Here is a 21,721-nt window from a genome sequence, read left to right as displayed (position 1 = left end):
GGGTGGTTGGATGGATGGTGGATGGATCTGCCCTGAATAATTGCTCTTGCTTACCAAGAGTAGTGACAGTTTTGACCTGACTTTCTTGCAAAGGACTGACTGTCCAGTGTGTCTTCCCCTCTAGCTCCATTACATACAAACCCAGGTTAGAGGTACAGGAGGAGAACCAGGTCCGGAGAACTCAGGAAACTCCATTTGTGGAGGGAGTTAGTCCTGCCTGGGAGAGGCGATTTTATGAATAGACATTTCACGGAGAAGTGTGTCTGGGTGGTGGGAGTTCATGTCATCAATGACCGCACAAACTCCAGGTGGCAGAGCCGTGTAACTGCTGAGCTAATGCTGGTGGTTGTGAGACACTCTCAGCCCGGCTTCAGGGAGCTGCACCGAGCTGCCCAGATATGGAGGAATTATCTCTGTTTACAGTTGAGGACAGTTCCCTCAGAGAACACAAGTAACCTGCACCAGGAGACAAAGCGGATCTGCCCAGGCTGTGTTGTGCAGGACAGTGTGGCTGATCACCCAGCATCCTGTCTCTCACTCCACCCACGCCTTGCCCAGAAACAGGACGAGAGCCCCTAGCAGGCGTGATGAAGACCCTCCGGGCACGGTTCAAGAAGACAGAGGTGAACCTGCAGGTTTGGGGGAGGGGATGAACCCACCACTCCCTCCTTCTGCTCAAACCCCCCACCCCCTGTGGCTTAGCACCCATCAGTCCACTGCTCCTCTTTTAGGCTCCGCCTTCTGTCCCCTACCCGGTTCCCCTGGCTGCTCGGACTGGTGGGCTGGCCCAAATGCTCTGTGGTGATGCTAAGCCCATGTGGGTTCACCGAGTCCCACTCGTGGCTCAGTTCCGCTCCCCCAACGCCCACTCAGGGTCACGGTGGTAGCCGTGGCATCCCTTGCTCCGTTGCACATGCTGGCAAGGAGTCTCTGAGATACCCGCAAACTCTCCCTGCCCCTGTTTTCATTTTCATCGTCTGAATTTAGTGATTCCTGAGGGAAGAATTCACTTGGGAGTGCTCTGCGCTGTGAGCCCTGGTCTCTCGCTCACTCTGATTCTTCCAGGAATGAACTTATATTGTGTGCCTTTGAGAGGGGAAGGGCGGCTCAAGGAGCCGTGGAAGCTCCTCAAAGTCACACAGCTCGGAAGTGATTTGCCTGTAGAAGTTGGAGATAGGTATCAGTAGGTGTGACCTGCAGGGGGAATGGGGAGGGGAGGGTGATGGTGGGGGCGAGAGAGGGAGAGAAGGAGCTAGTGAGAGCCAGAGAGCAAGAGTGAGGGGGGGGGCGAGAGAGCGCGCGAGGGGGGGGGCGGAAGGCTGGCGGTGGGGTGGGAAGAGAAGAGAGAGGAGGACTGTTGCTTTCCTACACAGTAAGGCTGGACTGGTCCCTTATTATTTTCCACCTGGTCCCTCATTTCCCCAGATACATTTTTGACAGAATCCCTGAGTATCTCAGTCATTGCAAATGCTGAATAATGGGCTGGCAAGATGGTTCAGTGGGGAAGGGTACTTGCAGCCAAGGATGCATACCTGAGGGTTATTAAAGTACATTTTATTATTTTATGTGTGTGGGAGTGCTGTCTGTTTGTCTGTCTGTGCTGGGAACTAAACTCTGGTCCTTTGAGATAGCAGCCATTGATCTAACTGCTAAGCCATCTCTCCTGAGTTTGATTCCCAGAACCCACATGGTAGAAGGAAAAATGACTCCACAAAGTTATCGTCTGACCTCTGCCTCCATGAATGTGTGCATACATACACATAAATGCAACTTAAAAAAAACTCTTTTAAAAAGATTTATTTACACTGTCCCTCTCTTCAGATGCACCAGAAGAGGGCATTGCAGATGGTTGTGAGTCACCATGTGGTTGCTGGGAATTGAACTCGGGACCTCTGGAAGAGCAGTCAGTTCTCTTCCTGCTGAGCCATCTCTCCAGCCCTTATAAAAGCAATTTTTAAGTTAAGGAAAAATAGTTTTGAGAAGCTTAATTAGGCCAGCTGTGATGGCTAAAGCCTTTAATCTCAGCACTTGGGACAGCCAGAGCTATTACACAGGGACATCCTTCGTGAAAAAAAAGACCCACTGATTTAAAAAGCTGGATTATTCAGAATCTTGCAGCCCACCCCTGGCAAGAGACACTTAGCTTGGAATGGGCGTGTTTTTGTGGGGCTTTGGTGAAGGGGCAGCAACAGGGTAGGGAGGGGCAGGGCCCTGGCACTGGACCAGACTGGGCAGCAGATGGGAGGCCTGGTCAGCCCCTTCCTGCCAGGAACTAGTCTGCCACCCCCACCCTTCTCTGGTTTCCCCACAGCAGCCAGGGAGAAGCTTGGCTTTTGGCTCTGCAGCCCCTAGGGAAGAAAGCGAAGTCTCATGGTTGCCTGGAGGGCCCCTGGGTCTCTCCTGCTGTGGCTAAGTGCCAGGCTGCAGCCTTGCAGATGTCAGCTCGGGCTGAGTTCTAGTTCCTGGGGTGTCCTTCAAGGTCCCAGCAGGGGCTCAGTGGGCTCTGGGCCCCAAATCTCTCTTGTACAGAATGGGAATTACTTTGTCTGGGGCCGCCTGCTGACCTTTTGAGTTTATTTGAGGAAAACCCCTTCAGGGAATGATGAAGGCTTGTAATGTTTTGGAAGTGGTAGCCCTGACTGGCCTTGGATTCCAGTCTTTCCCCTTCAGTCTCTGGGTGTTGGGGTCAGGCATTGGAGCTGCACCAGGATCAACGTACGCACCTTCTCTTTCGTTTGTTTATTTATTTATTTTTTTCTGTGTAGCTCTGACTTTCCTACAACTCGCTCTGTAGACCAGGCTGCCCTTGAAGGTCCAGAGAGCCATCTGCCTCTGCCTCTCAAATGCTGGATTAGAGTGTGAGCCACTGCATCTGGCTCAGTATTTTCTCCGTTTTTTTTTTTTTTAAGTTGGCATGTGTGTGTGTGTATACATGTATGTATGTATATATGTATGTATGTGAGTGTGTATATATACATGTGTATATCCGCATGTGTATATATCCATATGTGTATATATGTATGTGCATACTTATGTATACATATATGTATACATGGATACACACACATGCACACATACTCCGGGACTTCTTGCAGAGAGGGACACACCAGTGTCTCGAGTGTTGTGGGACACAGAGGCAGGAGTTGCTTATTAGTTTCCACGTGTGCAAGGCAATTTTGTGAACTACTCACTTCTCCCCAAATTCTGCCTCTCTGGGAACGCTCATCCCACAGTGCACAAAAGCCACAGAGCTAGAAAGGCATCCAGCAGTCACTCAATAAATGTAGAAGAGTCTCAGGCTGTGGGCCAAGGACCCTCTGTGGGTCCTGTGTGGAGGGCTCTAATTTTAGGCAAGGCAGACAAGTGCCCAAACACCTTGGAGATGGAACGGGGGTTGCAACCGGCTCTTTCAGTTGATCTAAAGACGCAGTGATTCGTATGATCCGGCCTGGGCTGTGCACGGGCCCAGATCACGTGCCTGATGAACGAACTATAGCTCTTATTGTGTACTCATGGCGTACCAGGCCTGTGCAGGGCGGTGCGTTCTGCTTAATCTCGCAGCACCGCCATCCGGAGCTGTGCCTGGAAAGTCTGTATGAAACCCATTGTGCATATGAGGAGGGTGGAGTCTAGGTCAGTCCCATAGGTGATAGTGGCAAGGCAGGCCTGCGCTTCAAGTTCAGAGTGAGACTTGAGCGCCACTGGAGAGACGCAAAGGATTAAAGAGTAGAGGATGGACAGGTAGGCCGGAAGAGTGAATGGGTGAGAGGATGTGTGCGTGGATGAAGGAATGAGTGAGCCGATGCATTTGCCCATGAAAAGATGTGTTAGCGAATGAATGGGTGGTGAGGAAATTACCGAGCGAATGGGTAATGAAAACATTAGCAAATGTGTGAATGAGTGTTGGAGAGAATGAATGTGTGAAACGACGGATGAACGAATGAATGAAAAGATAGGCATGAATGTATGAATGAATGAATGAATGAATGGACGACTGGAAGGCGATGGGTGAATGAATGATGGGCCACCTGCCCATTATTCTAAGGAAGATGAGCTGGAGGTGAGGAGTTAGCAGGCTGACACCCGATAGGAACCATCCGGGAGGTACAGGGCGGAGCATGAAAGTGGGATGGAGAAGGGCGGGGTGGGAAGAGCGCGCTGTAAAGCGGGCGAGCGGAGCAGGGAAAATAGGAGCAACACGGAAGGTAGAAAGGCTATGAGCCCGGGCCTGAGCTTTGGTTGAGGAGGTGGGAGGGACCTGGAATATGGGGAGAAGTTGGGCGGGTTCTGTGTCTGAGGAGGAGTGGACCAGGCTTGAGCCGGGTGAAGGCGGGTGCTGAGCCTGGGGAAGGGGTGTGAAGAGACTGTGCCTTAGGAGGAGGGCAGAGCCCCAAGTTTGAGAAGGTGGGCGTGGTCTGATCTGGCTCCGCCCCTTTCCCATTCTCAAAGAAGCAGCTCTGCGTGTGCGCTACTGCCTCCTAGCCGTTTGGGTCGCTCTGAGCCGTCCCCTCCTTCCTAGAAAGAAGCTCGGCAGCTGACGGAGCGCCTGTGGAGTGGAGCCCGGGTGGGAAGTGGAGGGCGGCACCGATTGGGAAGTGGAGGGCGGCACCGAGAGCGTCTGTGCTGGCGCAGGGTCAGCAGGCCGTTGCAGGATGCAGGTCTTGGAGGACACTGTGGACAGTGACTTGGGAATAGTTCATGTTCCTGGGCAATGAATTTAAAAACATTCGCGACTGCAGTTCTACTGGCCAGGCCTTGATATTGCTTGGGGCGATGGGGCTTTGGCTGAACAGTTGTGAAGGGCGGGGGCGAGGTCGTGGGCGCTGGAGGTTAGTTTGGAAAAGGCCAGTCATCGCAGCGTTCGGAGGCTAAGGCAGGGGATCCTTAATTTAGTTACATTCTGTCTCAAAAAACTAAGACAGAAAAATAATTGTGAACGAGAAACTTGGCACCCAGCAAGCCCTGGCTTCGGTCCCCAGCACTACAGAAACCAGGGGTGATGTTCCACACCTGTCATCTCAGGTGAGAACTGGGAGGCAGGAAGCTCAGGAATTCAAGGTCACCCTTGACTCAGAGTTTGAAGCCAGCATGGGCTACATGAAACCCTGACTCAAAAAACAAAAACCAACCTGCGGCATTGAGATCCTTGCCTTTAATCCCAGCACTTTGGGGGCAGAGGCAGGCCTATTTCTGTGGCTTTCAGGCTAGCTTGGTCTATCTACATAACAGAGATGCTATTAAAAAAAAGAGTTGGGGGGTTGGGGATTTTGCTCAGTGGTAGAGCGCTTGCCTAGCAAGCGCAAGGCCCTGGGTTCTCAGCTCGGGGGTGGGGGGGTGGGGGGAGGGTGATACCTCCTCTTTCAAAACTGGCTTTGGATTAAGGCACACAGGGGTAGTTCGAGGAAGATTGGTATCTGGAAGCTGCCCTAGTGGTGGGCCTGGAGACACGTGCTGGGGGATGCAGGTTTCAGAGACACCGTCTCGAGGCCCCCAGTCCAGGACTGCCTATCCCACAGCTCCGGCTCAGCCCCACTGACCTCAGCTCCTGCCCACCCTGTGGCCGGTGCCCTATCCCGAAACCCGCAGCCAGAGGCAGGCGCCAGGCAAGTGCTCAGGGGTGGGTTGGGGAGAGCCCGGAACAAGTGCCTCTGTTCCTTGGTGGGGAGGGGAGATCGACCCACTCAGTCCCTCGCACCTCTGGGTGTGCCACTGCAGGGCCAAGACTGGGGCAAAAGTGACCAGCGACTGCTCCAGGCTGTGGAGAACAACGATGTGGCCAGAGTGGCCTCGTTGATCGCCCACAAGGGGCTGGTGCCTACAAAACTGGACCCCGAGGGCAAGTCTGCGTGAGTGTCCAAGCCCTGGGGCTGGGGTGGCTTTGGACATTCTTCTGGGGTTAACACCTGACTCATGCCTCTAGGTTCCACTTAGCTGCCATGAGAGGTGCGGCCGGCTGTCTGGAAGTGATGCTGGCTCAAGGTGCTGATGTCATGAGCACGGATGGAGCAGGTACTTCCGGACATGCCCCTGGGTGGATGGCAGGGCTACATCAGCTGCCCAGAGCAGAGACCACAGGTCCAGTTGTGGGATCTCACTGTCCACACTGGGGCTGTAGCTAAGTACATAAGACATTCGCCAAACACGAGGGAAGTCCTAAGGTCTGTCCTCTGAACTGCTCGTGCACATCTGTCATCCAAGCACTTGAGTGGAGGCAGGAGGATCAGGAGTTCAAGGTGATCCTCAGCTACCTATGAACTGGAGGTCAGCCTGGGCTACATGAGACCTTGTTAAAAGTAAAAGTAAAAGGCCCCCTTGATCACAGCACCAGATGGCAGAGGCAGGATGACCCCTGTGAGTTCTAGGCCAGTCTGGGCTACTTGGGGCATTGTTTCAAAAACAAAGATCAGGGGTTGGGGATTTAGCTCAGTGGTAGAGCGCTTGCCTAGCAAGTGCAAGGCCCTGGGTTCAGTCCCCAGCTTCCAAAAAAAAAAAAAAAAAAAAAAAAAGAAGGAAAAAAAAAACAAACAAAAAACAAAAAACCAAAGATAGCAAACGAATATAGCAGTGAAAAGGCCTCTGGGAACAGCAGAGTTTTAAGAATGGCTGAGTTTGGATGGTCAGGCTTGGGAGGCAGCTGAGAATACCTGGAGGACACTCCTGTCTCTTCTCCCCTCAGGTTACAATGCCCTTCACCTGGCAGCCAAGTACGGGCACCCAGAGTGTCTGAAGCAGCTCTTGGAGGTCCTGATGTCCATTCCCTGCCCACACTGAACTCCAGCTACTTCTCCAAATCCTAGCTGCTCTTGGTCCCCAGCCCTTCCTTGCCCCTTTGTTACAGTCATCAAAATAGGGTTATCGGGAGGGCTGGAACATGGGTTTTCAGGGAAGGAAGATGGGAAACGGGAGAAAAAGAGCCTGAGAAGCTGGAGAGATGGGTCAGTGATTCAGCACTGGCTGTTCCCGCAGAGGACTGCGATTCGATTCCTAGCACTCCCACGGAGACTCATAACCATCTGCAACTCCAGTTCCAGGAGATCTGATGCTCCCTTTTGGTTTTCTCAGATATTACACTCACATACACTTTGCACACATACAATTTAAAGTAGAAGTTCTAAAACAATGAATCTGGGTCAGTGAGAGATGTCTCAGCAGGTAGAAACATTTGCCTCAAGCCCGATCTGATTTTGTTCCCTGGGAAGCACATGGAAGGAAAGAAGAGACTCCCACAGGTTATCTTCCACTCTCGGCAGTGCGCTGTGCCACATGTGAGCATGCACATGCACAGAAACCAGGGCAATAGAGAGTCACACGAAGGAACCTGAGATAAAGCAGGGCCCAAGGGAGCAGGGGAGGACGGGAAAAATCATTCATTCAGGAAACAGAGATGACATCACCTGTCACTCCTTCCCAGGCTTCCTGCATGGTAGACATTGAGGACAGCAGTGGGTGGACAGCCCTTCACCATGCAGGTAGGTGCAGCCATGTTCTCCCAAATTCAAGGAAAGCCCTCTGCCAGTGAGCCACGTCCACAACCCTCACTGGGGGATTCTAGGTGGGGCTCCACCTTAACCACGCCCCTGGCTCCTCACTGGGAGGACTCCAGGCAGGGTTCCACCCCTGACCACGCCCCTGGCTCCTCACTGGGGGGGACTCCAGGCAGGGCTCCACCTTAACCACGCCCCTGGCTCCTCACTGGGGGATTCTAGGCAGGGTTCCACCCCTGACCACGCCCCTGGCTCCTCACTGGGGGACTCCAGGCAGGGTTCCACCCCTGACCACGCCCCCAGCTCCCTTGCTGGGGGAATTCTGGGGGTTGGGAGTGGGGGTGTGGGCTCTATCTCTGACCTGCAGCTCCAGACCTTTTCTTAGTTTTTAAAGAATGTGTTCATGTGTCCTTATGTGTGGCCTGTGGAAGTCAAAAGACAACGTTAAGGTGTCACTGTCAGGTACCCTCCACATCCTCTGAGACCAGGTCTCAATTTAAGCCAGGTTGGCAGACCAGTGAACCTTGTATCCTCTTGCCTCTGCCTCCCTGGTGCTGGGGTCACAAACATGCACTCCCATCCCTGACTAATGTGGGTTTGGGGAGTAAAGCACAGGTCCTCAGTCTTCTCAGCCCTCTCCTTGTTATGATATAGAGTCTCTCTCTGTAGCCTAGGCTAACCTTGGAGTCAGAGTCCTACTGCCTCAACCCTGAGTTTCTGCTTGACGATGTGGACCACCATCCCCATCTGCTAAGCTTTTTTTGACCTGTGTGCAGTTCAGGGGTCAGCCCTGAATGCAGTCCCCATCTGAACCAGGCCTTTTGCCCATTGCACAAAGAAGTTAGGCACATGTACTAGTGGGTGCACCCTATTTCTTGGACCTCAAAGCCTAGTCTCAGGGTGTACAAAGTGGGGTGGGTGCCTAGAACCCTAATTCCTTTCCTGGTTTCCTGGGTGCCTTGAATGCAAATAGGTCCTCCAGCACTCCCCTCAAACCCAGACTCCATCCTCAGAGCAAGTAAGGACTTATTGGTGCCCATGAGCACAGGGTCCAGGGGATACAGAGCCACCCGTTCCTGGGGATGGCACACTTGGGTTTACTTTGGGGGTGTCAGCCACTAACTTCCCAGTCAGAGTGGCACCACTAGGTGGTGTCGGTGGCAATAGGGGATGTCTTTAAAAATCAAATTGCATTTATTCATTTATTGTGGGGTTTGGGACTCCTTGTAATGGTGCTTGTGTGACAGTCAGAAGGCGACTTTTGGGAATTGGTTGTCTCTTCACCAGCTGGGTCCTGGACATTGAGCTTAGGTCATTTGGCAGCAAACTTTTGCCAACTGAGCCATCTTTCTGACCCATGTTTTTAAAAAAGTTTTTTGGTTTTAAATTTTTGTGAAAATACATTTTAAAATTCTTTTATGTGTGGTTTGGTTGCATGCATGGCTGTGTCCCACGTAAGTGCCTGGTGCTGTCAGAGGGGCGGTTACATCCCTCGAACTTAAGTTATATACGCGAGCTGCTACGTGGGTGCTGGGAATTGAACCTGGGTCCTCTGTGGGAGCAGCCAGTGCTCTATTCAGCTACTGCTCCAGCTCTGAGGTTTTAGTTGAGGTATGGTCTCAATCTGTAGCCCAGGCTGGCCCTTAACATGCAGAGCCATTGTCCAGCCTGGGCCTTCCGGCTGCCTGGATGACCAGTGCTAACTGCTCTACTGTATAGTGAGTTCTAGGCCAGCCTAGGCTACAGACCTACGCTGTCTCAGCAATAAACACTATAGTGATCTTGGCAGGCCGCTGTCTCTCACACCCACTCCTATTTTTCTTGTCTGTAACAGCAGCCGGTGGTTGTCTGTCCTGCTCAAAGCTGCTCTGTTCCTTTAAGGCACATATGAAGCCCCGGGATCGGGTGAGCTGCTGGGATCTCATTGGGTGGCGGGTACAGTGTTATCCTTATGGTAGATGTCCACCATGGGCAGGATCCCCGGTTTCATCTGCAAAGCACGGTGAGACTCAGGCCATTTCATCCTCCTTACCAGTCGGGTGCCACGCCCCTCATCATAGCAGCTCAGATGTGTCACACAGATCTGTGCCGCCTCCTCCTACAGCAGGGAGCTGCCGCAAATGACCAGGACCTGCAAGGCAGGTGAGCACTCCCCCTCCCAACCTCCCCATCATATGCTGTACTCTGAGCTGATGATCTAGGTGCCTCTTCCTCCCTTTCCTTCCTGGCCTGGGTATAGAGATGGGTATAGGGTGTTTGGACTAAACCTGTGCCGTCTCAGTAACCCCTTTACCTCACAGGACAGCATTGATGCTGGCATGTGAGGGGGGCAGCCCCGAGACCGTTGAAGTACTGCTGCAGGGTGGAGCCCAGCTGGGCATCACCGATGCACTGGGTCAGGATGCCACTCACTATGGAGCTCTGACCGGAGACAAGCTCATCTTGCAGCTTCTACAGGAGTCTGCACAGCGCCCTTCACCTCCCAATGGTATACAAGCCCTGCCCCCGCTCTCCTAGACGGTTCCTGGCCAGCCCCTTATATGTTACTGATAGTTCTGAGTTACCCCAATCTGCTGAGTTGTGAACATTTTCATGCTTCCTAACTCAGGGCAGTTTCAAGAAGCCCCAGTGGTGGGGCGGTCCACTGTGACTTCCCGGATCATACTTAGGTGGAGACTCTGCCTTTCCTAACAGGTGGCCACCTACCTATCCACCCCAACCTGGCAGCTCCACTGCCCTGAGTCTCAAGGCTCTCCCACCCCGGACTCCATCCATAAGGACCTTATTGTCCCTTATCTAGAGGCTGGGTTTTGTGGTGCCCAACTAGGAGACCAGAGCAGTTAGATCTGAGTTTGAGGTTAGCCTGGGGTACACAGTGAGACTCAGGTATGAACAAAAGAAGCACTAATGTTGCCCAGTGACCTTTCTAGAGCTGAGAACACAGAACTGGGTGCCTGACTGTTTTTCCTCTTTCCCCAGCCTCTCTAGAGGATGACTCCGGAGAGGCCTCATCTCAGGTAGGAATCCAGAAGGCGTGAGAGTCGCCCGCCTGCACACACACTCCCTGCCCCCTGCCCTGCACACACACTCCCTGCCCCCTGCCCTGGGCACACCCCTGCCCCCTGCCCTGTGCACACACTCACTGCCCCTGCACTGAGCACACACCACTGCCCCCTGCACTGAGCACACACTCACTGCCCCTGCCCTGGGCACACACTCACTGCCCCCTGCACTGAGCACACACTCACTGCCCCTGCCCTGTGCACACACTCACTGCCCCTGCCCTGGGCACACCCACTGCCCCCTGCCCCTGGGCACACACACTACTACCCCCCTGCCCTGTGCACACCACTGCCCTCTGCCCTGTGCACACACTCACTGCCCCCTGCCCTGTGCACACACTCACTGCCCCTGCCCTGTGCACACACCACTGCCCCTGCCCTGTGCACACTCACTGCCCCTGCCCTGGGCACACTCACTGCCCCTGCCCCTGGGCACCCCACTGCCCCCCTGCCCTGTGCACACACACACTGCCCCCCTGCCCTGTGCACACACACCTCACCCCCTGCCCTGTGCACACACTCACTGCCCCTGCCCTGTGCCCCCTGCCCTGTGCACACACTCACTGCCCCCTGCCCTGGGCACACGCACTGCCCCCTGCCCTGTGCACACACTCACTGCCCCTGCCCTGGGCACACACTCACTGCCCCTGCCCTGGGCACACTCACTGCCCCCTGCCCTGTGCACACACTCACTGTCCCCTGCCCTGGGCACACACTCACTGCCCCCTGCACTGGGCACACTCACTGCCCCCTGCCAGGGGAAGTAAACACAGTGAACCGTATGATCTAGAGTAAATGGGAAGACATGGGGTCTGTCACAGTATGGCGGAAGGCAGGGCAGCTGAGGCTGTTGACAGCAGGGGATGGTCACACTGTATCCCCTGTGCGATCCTGGCCTGGTACCCATGTCCTACCTCCCCCTCTGCCCACACCAGAACTCAGCGTCCAGCCATGAGAAACGAGGAGCCCACAAGAAGAGGAAGGCACCCCAGCCTCCAGCCGCCACACCAATTCCTGTAAGAGTTGGGGGCAGCCTGGGGCAAGGTGGGGCTCTGCTACCCCAGAGACTTTACCTAAAGTGGTGTCCCCTGGTGGGGAGGGGACAGGACGATCAGGATGCTTATGAGGAGATCGTGCGCCTGAGACAGGAGAGAGGCCGGCTCCTGCAGAAGATCAGGGGCCTGGAACAGCACAAGGAACAGAGGAGGAGGAGGGAGGTTAGGAGGCTGCAGGCCCTGCAGTCCGGGTGTGGGGGAGCAATTCCCCGGGACACCAGACCACCTCCCTTCCTATCCTTCCTTCTCCCGCTCTTCCCTGCCATCCCTTTGCTCCCAGCGCTCAGCCCCTCACTGGCCTTTCAATAGTGCAGGCTCTGTCCAGCCCCAGGGCCTTTGCCCATGCTGTTTGCAGTACAGAACTGCTGTCCCTCCAGCTGTCCCCAAGGCTCCCTTCCTCCAACATCACCCCTGCCACCATATTTAAAATTGCACCCTCCTTTTCAGCATCTTTCATTTCCACCATAGCACTCTACCACTCAAAGGCAGGCTGAGGGCGGGCTCAGGTCAGAGTGCTGAGCGCAGAGTGCATAGAGTGGCCCATGGTGAGGAATGTGTGATGGTGAATGCATGCAGGCATGAGTGAACGAATGGCCCGGAACAGGATCTGCTACGCAGCAGGCACTGTACCAAAGCACCCTGAGTGAAAGAACAGAATAGGGTCTGACACACAATGTGAAGGATCAGTCAGAGTGGCACACAGTAGGTGCTCACTGTATGTGGAGAAAAGACATGGCTACCAGACACTAGGTGGTACACGGCCCTCCAGTCCCAACCACTTCTACCTGCAGCCCCTGGAGGCAGAGGCCAGCTCAGTGCACAGCCTGGAGAGACAGGTAGGTGGGGAGGGCACAGCCAGGGTTTGGGAGGGTCCAGTGTCCCGAAATCCTCAAGTGCTGACCTCGGTCTCTGCAGGTGCAGGAGCTGCAACAGATGCTGGCAGAGAAGCAGGAGGAGAAGGAGAGCCTGGGCCGGGAGGTGGAGAGTCTGCAGAGTCGCCTGTCCCTGCTGGAGGTGGGCGGGGCCTGGGAGTGCCGAGCCACAGGAGGAGGGTCCCTGCGGGAGGTGGGCGGGGCTTGGGAGTTCTGAGCCACAGGAGGAGGGTCCCTGCGGGAGGTGGGCGGGGCTTGGGAGTTCGGAGCCACAGGAGGAGGGTCGGAAGGGTTTGGGGGTTAGGTTGTTACCTTCAGGGTCAGGGCAAGAGGCTGGGTGGGTTGGAGCTTGGAATGGACGTAGAGGTGTAGGGGAAGACAGGAGTGAGTGGGGAATGAGGTCAATCATCAAAGTATGACCTGCCAGTGTGTGGAGGCGCAAGGGGTGGGGTCAGGGCATAGGTGATGAGTGTAGTAGCCTATGGCCAACTTTGATGTAGAACTTCACCTACGCACCACGGTGCATCCATAATGCCCAGGGCACACACGACTTCCACAAAATCACACACATACCAAGACTTCTGCAAACACACACACACACACACACACACACACACACAAAGATGGCAGCCTCTCTGACGCACACATCACACATGCCCCAGATATACATCAGTCACACACAGGGCACACCCCTCAAACACCCACATACGGCTCTAAGTGTGCAATTAGAGTTGGGGATACAGACCAGTCAATAGTTGCTGCCAACCCTACTGACCTGAGTTCACACCCCACATGGTGGAGGGAGAGAACCAATTCTCGAGTTGTTTTCTGACTGCTACCTTGTACTGTGGCATGTGTGCACCCCCTGCAGACACACACGAAATAAATGTGATAAAACATCCTTACAAGCACATAATTACGCAGACCTACACAGAGATGACATGTGCTTGGGGATGTGCTGGGATTCAAACCCAGAGCTTTGATTATGTGGTCAGAATGTTGCTCAGTGGTGAGCGCTTGTCCTGCATGTGCAAAGGCCCTGGTCCACACCTGCATCTCATTAGAAGGTGGAAGGGCCATTTGGGTGCCCAGTGAATAGAGACAGTCAGTTGGGAGTCATCCCCACCCCTGGTGTTGTGTGGGTATATGACCTAAAGTTAGGGAGGACCTAAAGTCTCTTGTCAGTAAGGGCAGGATCTGACAGTTACTTTGTGCTGAACTCCTAGAGTGAGAGAGGAAACACAAGCTATGAGGAGGAGGGTGAGATGCCTGACTTCCCAGGTGAGAGTTGCACCCTCGACCACACCCTCCCTGCTGCCTACCCGGGATTCTGAGAGGTGGGTGGCTGCGTGGATACAGAGCCATAACCAGAGCCTCCCATGGAGGATGTGTGTGATGTCATGTGCCCCTGCACTTGCACTGCGATCCCCACCTGTCTGAGGCAATGCAGTTCCCCACCGAGCAGCTCCTGACGTGTCCCCAGCCTGACTCAGTGCTCTTCTCAACCCTGTCAGGAGCCGAGGCACTGCTGTCAAAGAACCCGAGTCCATCAGGAGAGGAGATAGTGGCTTCCCTACAGGAGCAGGTGGCTCAGCTCACCAGGCAGAACCAGGAGCTGCTGGAAAAGGTCCAGGTGGGGAAACTGAGGCAGTGGACAGCTCTGCAGACCTCAGGGTGGGCAGGGAACATAGTGAACCTACCTCTTAGCCTACTTGCTCCCCCCACCCCCAGATCCTTGAGGAGTTTGAAAAGGATGAAGCGCAGTTGGTGGAAGAAAGTCAGCCTGAAGTTGTCCCCCTGGTCTTGTATGAATCCTTACGTGCAGAGCTTCAACAGCTTCAGAGGCAGCACACAGAGGCCATGCATATGCTGCAGCTGCAGCAGGGGGAGCCACCCGGAACTTATGGAGAAGAGACAGCATACCAGGAAATCAAGGACAAGGGAATCACTATCCAGAATGGACTCGGTTTCCAAGACCTTAATGGCACCACGTATACAGAAGCCACAGCAAATGGAATGGAACCCCAAGCAGGAGGCTCCAAGGGCGTCGGGAACACTGAAGCAGGGGCTTCAGAAGCAGCGCTCATAGAACCCGAGGCTGTAGGTTCAGAGGCCAAGGGGAAAGATGGAGTGGCAGCCGAGGCAATGGACACTAGTGTCACTATGGCTGAAGCCCTAAATGTAAAATCTGTAGGCGACAATGCTGAAAGAGAACCAGTGACTGCAGAAGATACTGGAGGAAAAGAGAACCCAGGAATGAAGGCTGATGGGGTGGATGTGTTACAAGCAGGGCTCACAGGAACAGTGACTAGAAACATGGAGGCCACCGGAGTGAGGGATACAGGAGTTCAGGCCACAGGAGTAGAGGTCACAGCAGTGAAGACCACTGGAGTGCAGGCCACAGTGGCGGAGGTTATAGGAGTTAAGGTCACAGGAGTGCAGACCACTGCGGCAGAAGCAATAGGAGTCAACGACACCACCGCGGAGGCCACGGAAGCGGAGGCTACGGGGGCGCAGGCCAATTGTTCGAAGGCCACGGAGGCAGACAGCACTGGAGCTCAGGACACGGCTATGGAGCCCACGAGAGCACAGGCCACTGTGTTAGATACTACGGAAGCCGAGGCCAACGGCACAGAGGACCCCTGCGCTGCGATTCTGCACCCGGGGGCAGCGGCCGCGGCGCTGCAGGCTGAACTGGAGAGCCGGATCCGTGCTCTTGAGGAGGCGCTACGTCGGAGGGAGCAGGAGGCTGCGGCCGAGCTGGAGGCAGCTCGGGGCCGTTTTGCGCAAGCGGAGGCAGAGGCGGAGGAGGCGGCGCGGGGGCGGAGCCGCGAGCTAGAGGCGCTTCGGGAATTGCTGGCCACGGCCACGGCTACTGGCGAGCGCGCACGCACAGAGGCCGCCGAGTTGCGCCAACAACTAGCCGCCTCGGAGGCTCGGGTCGCCGAACTCAGCTCTGCCCAGGACGCTGCTCGTGAGGAGCTGGAGCGCATGCGCGGGGCCTCGGTTCCTGCGGACGAGCACGAGCACGCGCTGGACGCCCTGCGCGACCAAGTGGCTCGGCTGCAGGCGCAGCTGGCCGATCTGGCGCGCAGGCACGAGAAGACTAGCGCAGAGGTCTTCCAGGTGAGCGCCTGCGCCAGGCTGTCCTTTCTGAGTGTTTCCGCTTGGGCCTGGGTGCCTACCTGAAAGGTTATGCACGTGCGCAGTGCGCTCGAGGCCCGAAAAGGGCGTCCGAGTTACCGATGTTGGAGACATGAGCCATCTCGTGGGTGTTGAGAACCGAACTCTGGTTTTCTGCAAGAGCAGTGTTCTAACCCCTTTGCTATTTTTTCCAGCCCGTAATATTTCTATTTGGATTTAATTTATTACTTTCTATGTGGTGCACACACATGGCATGGTGGGAAAATCAAATGGCAGTTTGTGGGACCCAAGCCCTGAGCACCAACCAAGGCTATTAGGCTTAGCTGCTGCAAGCGCTTTTACCCGCTGAGCCATTCCGGAGCCCTGGTCGTCGGTCTTTCCCTCCTCTCCCTCTCCCTCCCCTTCACCATCCCGTGTGTGTGTGTGTGTGTGTGTGTGTGTGTGTGTGTGTGTGTGTGTGTGTGTGTGTGTGTGTTTATAAAAGAGACTCATTTAGCCTCTCACTCCCAATTAGAGGGACGGCAGGTGTAGCAGTAGGACCTGTTTACACTTACACAGAGGTGCATGCTGGGCCAGCTCTCTATCCACTGAGTACCTCTGAGCTGCAAATTTTGTTATTGCCAACTAGGTGACTCACAGCTGCACAGTGAGGCCCTGTCTCAACAAATCAAACCAAACAGAAAAGTGAACAAATTTCCTTAGAAGGGATTTGTGTGTGTGTGTGTGTGTGTGTGTGTGTGCGTGTGTGTGTGTGTGTGAGTGTGAGTGTGAGTGTTTTTGAAACAGTCTCTCTCAGTTCTTGGGTTGGCCTTGAAGTCACAGTGTAGCCTTGGAACTCCTAATCCTCTGCCTCAGCTTCCCGAGTACCTGATCACAGGCTTGCACCATAAATGAGGACGCCAGGGCACAGAGAGGCCTAACCACCTGTCCAGGGGTAAACAGTTCCATGGCCAGGTGGGAATCAGAACCTTCCTTGAGGTGGAATGGTATGAGCTCAGAATGGAAGGTGGGAAGAGTCCAAGGGTCCAAACCTCTTTGGGGTCTAAACGTCCCGAGAGTCACGCGTTGGTTGGGTCACAGGTGCAGCGTGAGGCATTGTTTATGAAGAGCGAGAGGCACGCAGCCGAGGCCCAGCTGGCCACGGCTGAGCAGCAGCTCCGGGGGCTTCGTACAGAGGCCGAGAGGGCGCGCCAGGCCCAGAGCCGTGCCCAGGAGGCCCTGGACAAAGTCAAGGAGAAGGACAAGAAGGTGGGTTCCCTCCTTGCTCATTGTTGGTGCCCACTAACCCGAGGTTACACAAAACTGAGAACCTTCCAGCCAGCAATGTTTTGGGAATTTGGCCCATTTCTCACGTGGGAAACTGAGTCCCAGAGAAGGTGTCGATGCTCAAAAGTGTCATGGTAATCATGGTAACAGATATCCAGCCCTTACTGCAGTCTCTATTCCCATTTGAAGTAACAGGCACAGAGAGGTGATGCCACTCAGACAAGGTCACACGGCTACAAGATGGGTTATAAGCTGGGATTTGAACATTTAAAAATGTTTAAAATTACACGTACCTATTTATTTATGTTGGGGTTGGGGCATGTATCTGTGATCAGAGGACAACTTGCCTGAATCCATATTGTTCAACCATGCGGGTCCCAAGGATTAGACTCAGGTAGAGAGACAGGCTTGGCAGCAAGAGTCTTTACCCCTGAGCTGTGGCATGGGCCCCCAGTTGTATCTTTTTGTGTATGCCCTTTGTGTGCATGTGCATGTGTGGAAGTTACAGGTCAATGTTGGGCATCCCATAAAATGAGATAAAAATCCCAAGTTGGGTTTATGGGTTACTGGGTATGGCCAGACAGCCCCAGACTTTAATCCTCCTCCCCCAAAAAACCCAAACAAACAAACAAAACAAAAATACAAAACAAAAAAACAAAGACAAACAAAAAACAGTATTTATTGACCTGGAGGCTCTATAGTGTCTGGTTCCCGTTTACTGTGAGCAGATATGGCCATGTAACAATAAAACTTTATTAATAAGTGTGGAATGTGATTTGGAATTCCTTCAATGGTCACAAAATAGATCTTAATTTGGATTTTTTTTCTCTCCAAATATTTAAAAATATGAGAAACATTTAAAGCCCCGGGCTGTATAAGTACAGAGTTTTATGGAGTGTTTTCATAGCATTTGGAATTCTCCTTAAATGACTGGGTTCCTGGACTGCGTTCTGACAAGCAGGAGCGTGAGCAGAATCTGGGTCAGCTCAGCACCTGGCTTGCATCAGTGACCCTGTGCCAAGCTGCCCAGGAAAGGTGCAGAGGCCCCTGGTCCCTGCCTGGCTCAGCATGGCCACTCACGGGGTCCCCTGTCCTTACCAGATCACAGATCTGTCCAAGGAAGTCTTTACACTGAAGGAGGCTCTGAAGGTGCAGCAGTCCACTCCAGCCAGCTCCAAGGAGCAGGAGGAGGCCCTGCGTGGTCAGGTGACAGCCTTGCAACAGCAGATACAGGTACTGGCTCTCTGGAGTGTGGGGCAGGGGCGATGGGGGCCACAGACAGAGCAGTCGGGGTAGAGGTGGGGATGGCTGGGCAGGGGACTTCAGACACTGCCCCGAGTCAGCCCCAGCAGCTACTGGACATGGGGGTTTGCCTCAGGGGCAGAGAGTGTGGGTGCGTCGCCCTGTAGATGGGCTTCCTTCCCAAATCCCCTTCTCTCCTTCCCTCCCTTTCTCCTCTGTCTTTCTTTTGAGGCAGGGTCTCAGGTAGCCCAGGCTGACCTCAGATTCACTTTGTAGATAAGGATGAGCTTGTAGCTCTGATCTCTCTCTTTTCTGTGTGTCCACAGGAGGAGGCCCAGGAACACTGCACTGTGGTGGCTTTATACCGCACCCATCTCCTGTACGCCATTCAGGTGAGTCCCCTGCCTCCTGCTCCTCTGCCATCGCCTGGGCCTCAGTTTCTCCTGTTCAGAGGCAGCCTCATGACTTCTGGAGACATCGTTGTGCACTGACCTACCTCGAGGGGCATTGACTCCCTTGGGTGTGAATAGAGAGGTCTGCAAGGGACAGAGAGCACCCAGCAGGAGCACCGGGGTGTGACTCTGCCTCTGTTGTCTCTCACCTCCCCAGGGACAGATGGACGAGGATGTACAGTGCATTCTCAGTCAGATCCTGCAGATGCAGCGGCTTCAGGCTCAGGGTCGCTGAGGACACAGCTCAGCCGTTCAGTCTCCATCCTTCACCTCGGCGAGCTGAAGCCACAGACACCACCTTCCCCAGCAACCAGGGGATCAACATGACTCATGAATCAGTGGGAGACCAGCCTGGGTCTTTAGCAGTGGTGGCCACCTGAACACCCCACAGCTCCCTATAGTCTGGCCCTCTGATTCTCATCACTCTGCATTTGATATATTAGGCGTCCTGATATGTTGCCTGCATCACAACTGAGGAGTCCAAGTCCATTTTGTGTGTGCGTGTACAGGGGGTGGGGGCAGGCATAACCAGTGACACACTGGGTGAGGGCAGGGGACTCAGAACCCAGTTTGATCTTCTGACTCCATAACACAATTATGGCAATAAATATGAGTGCAATGCAGTGTTTAAAAGAAACAGGCGGTAGAGTTGTGTCTCTGGTGGAGAGACACCTAGGAAGGGATGGGAGTGCGGTCAGTGCAGGAACCCTGTGACCACTCTAGAGGAGGTGGGGTCTGGGACAATGGAGGTGATAATCGAGGCAGACTAACATCTCATGCCATAGCCATCTTTATTCAAAGCCCCAGACTGTATATATTTTGAGATTTAAGAAAGGCTGCATGAGGACAGCCAGGGTTACACAATGAAAGCCCACCTCGGAAAAACTAAAGGCGGTAGGAAGGGTAGGGGAAGAGAGGGGAAGGAGAGAGGAGAGGAGAGAAAGTGAAGAAATTTGATTTCCCTAGAAGCAAAACAATTCCTTTGAATAACAGCAGCAAGTAATATAATCTGAAGTAATTTCACTTCTATCACATAACCGAGGGAAGGACACGAATACACTGAGGGCCCAAGAGTCTTGTCTTGTTTCTTGGCGTGTTCTCACAGCATTCGATTTCTCCTTAAATGACTGGATTCCTGGACAGTGGTTTGACAAGGAGGAGCATGATCAGCTGAGGGAAGACCTACTGATGCCAAACTAACTTAATTTTCTTTATTTTCTCTTTTCTTTTCTCTGTCTCTGTCTCTGTCTCTCTGTCTCTCTGTCTCTGTCTCTGTCTCTCTCTCTCTCTCTCTCTCTCTCTCTCTCTCCTCCCGCTTTATGATAGGATTTCTCTGTATAGCCCCGGCTCTCCTGGAATTCATTCTAGCGTCAATGTCACAGCAGTCCTTCTGCCTCTGCCTCATGAGTGCTGGGGTTAAAGGAGTGCACAATCACCAACTGGCAATGTCAACTATTTTTCCGTCATCTTTCCATCCCAGGTCATCACCCTGGAACCTCTCGTTTGGGGACCTTAATTTTGGGCGTTTCCAGTCTCAGATTAAGCTGGTTTAATCTTTTTATTTTTAAATTTATTTTATTTTATTTTTTAACATTTATTATGTATACATCATACAGTTTTCTGCCTGCATGTATGCCTGCAGGCCAGAAAAGGGCACCAGATCTGATTATAGATGGTTGTAAGCCACCATGTAGTTGTTGGGAATTGAACTCAGGACCTCTGGAAGAGCAGGCAGTACTCTTAACCTCTGAGCCATCTCTCCAGCCCTTCCCCCCCCCCTTTAAAAACTTATTTTATTTATATAAGTACACTGTAGCTGTTTTCAGACACACCAGAGGAGGGCATCAGATCACATTATAGATGGCTGTGAGTCACCATGTGGTTGCTGTGATTTGAACTCATGATCTCTGGAGGAGCACTCAGTGCTCTTAACCACTGAGCCATCTCTCTAGCCCTGGTTTAAACTTTTAATGCCCTCCCTCCAACTCCCAAAAGGTGGCATGAAAGGCCACTGCCACCACAGAAGGCTGGGAAAGTTAATATTTGGCCAACAGTGTACAGCTGAGAGAGATGCGAACAATCCTAAGTGTGCCTTATTGAAATTGCTGATGCCTGGTGAATATCAGTTCGGTGGCTTAAATTTGACCTGAATGGGCTGGGCGTCGTTTCATTTGTGAGCAGGAGGATCACACAGTGCACAGAGTAACCATCTGTGTGTACTAGACACCCGAAGTGTGCCTACCCGAAGAAGTGCCTACTGTGTGCAGAAATAGTGCAGCGACGACTTTGCAGTGGGGTCGCAAGTTCTACAGTCAATCTCTGCAGGTCCGTGCCTGATGGGGAGCCCAGGGCTGGGAATCACTGTGTTAAATCCCTGCAAGCCACTCTGTCTCTAAGGCAAATCTCCTGTCACTCAGGCGTCACTAGCCAATGAGGGCCTCGAGGCGGGCTTGCAATCAGAGTGGAGGCGGAAACTTCCGGTCCGCCATTGGCCCGTTTGACTGCGAGTCTGAGGAAGGCTCTAGTGTGTTCCGTGCGTTGTGTTGAGTCTGGCTGCTGGGAGCTGTGAGGAGAGTGGGCGAGCTGGGAATCTGCGCCATGGTGAGTGGGGCCGCCGTTCCCACGCGGGGAGGATCCGCGGGAGCCCGTGTGAGGTTGACCGGGGGATGCGGGAACCGGCGGTGAGACGCAGCGCCCAGTGTGACTCCGTTTGTTCCCGGAGTCTCTGCGCCTCCTAGGCGGAAGCGGAACCTCTCAACGACTTAGTTCCCCTGACTGCGCCTGCGCATAGCCTGGAAGGCGGGAATTGGTGCTTGGAAAGTGTTTACGTCACGTCCAGCGCTCACGCACGCGTTGCTTTCGTCATCAGGATAGGTGGTTTGCTCACTGGCGGAGCTCTAGTTTCTCTGGTGTGGTCTAGAAGTTCTTCCCCTGGCCCTTGACATTGAGGTGTAGGATCCGTCTGCAGTTAACTCTGCGCAGGTGTAAAGTCTGCGTTTTTAACACAGTCGCATGTAGATGCCGCGGGGGTCCAGTCACGTGTGTCAGGAAAGCCAGACTCACTGTTTCCTGGCTCAAGTTGGCGAAATTGACCCAATATTAATTGTGATTTTGTTCTGAGTGCTCTCTCATGTTCTGCTGATC

The 21,721-nt window shown here is 53.7% G+C and overlaps 1 protein-coding gene across 1 annotated transcript; it reads left to right on the top strand.

Moving 5' to 3' along the window:
- Positions 1–587: 587 nt before the first annotated feature.
- Ankrd24 (ankyrin repeat domain 24) lies at positions 588–19,214 on the top strand. The gene is made up of 22 exons (XM_032909165.1): positions 588–635; positions 4,520–4,633; positions 5,517–5,603; positions 5,716–5,846; positions 5,921–6,009; positions 6,677–6,741; positions 7,412–7,469; positions 9,319–9,389; positions 9,520–9,626; positions 9,785–9,972; positions 10,464–10,501; positions 11,482–11,562; positions 11,653–11,763; positions 12,402–12,437; positions 12,517–12,615; positions 13,700–13,754; positions 13,988–14,106; positions 14,205–15,599; positions 16,698–16,865; positions 17,985–18,116; positions 18,452–18,517; positions 18,735–19,214. Exons 1-22 carry the CDS (start codon positions 588–590, stop codon positions 18,810–18,812), a joined length of 3,336 nt encoding a protein of 1,111 aa, XP_032765056.1. The 3' UTR covers positions 18,813–19,214.
- The last annotated feature ends 2,507 nt before the right edge of the window (positions 19,215–21,721 follow it).

Source organism: Rattus rattus, chromosome 1 (assembly GCF_011064425.1).
Source record: "Rattus rattus isolate New Zealand chromosome 1, Rrattus_CSIRO_v1, whole genome shotgun sequence".
NCBI classification, from domain to species: domain Eukaryota; kingdom Metazoa; phylum Chordata; class Mammalia; order Rodentia; family Muridae; genus Rattus; species Rattus rattus.
This window is presented reverse-complemented; position numbering and strand designations above follow the sequence as displayed.

Coding starts and splice junctions, on each gene's coding strand:
- Ankrd24 (XM_032909165.1), top strand. CDS start 588: ATGAAGACCCTCCGGGCACGGTTCAAGAAGACAGAGGTGAACCTGCAG. Junction 7,470..9,318: donor GACAGCCCTTCACCATGCAG/GTAGGTGCAGCC, acceptor TGTCTGTAACAG/CAGCCGGTGGTTGTCTGTCC. Junction 15,600..16,697: donor CTAGCGCAGAGGTCTTCCAG/GTGAGCGCCTGC, acceptor GTTGGGTCACAG/GTGCAGCGTGAGGCATTGTT.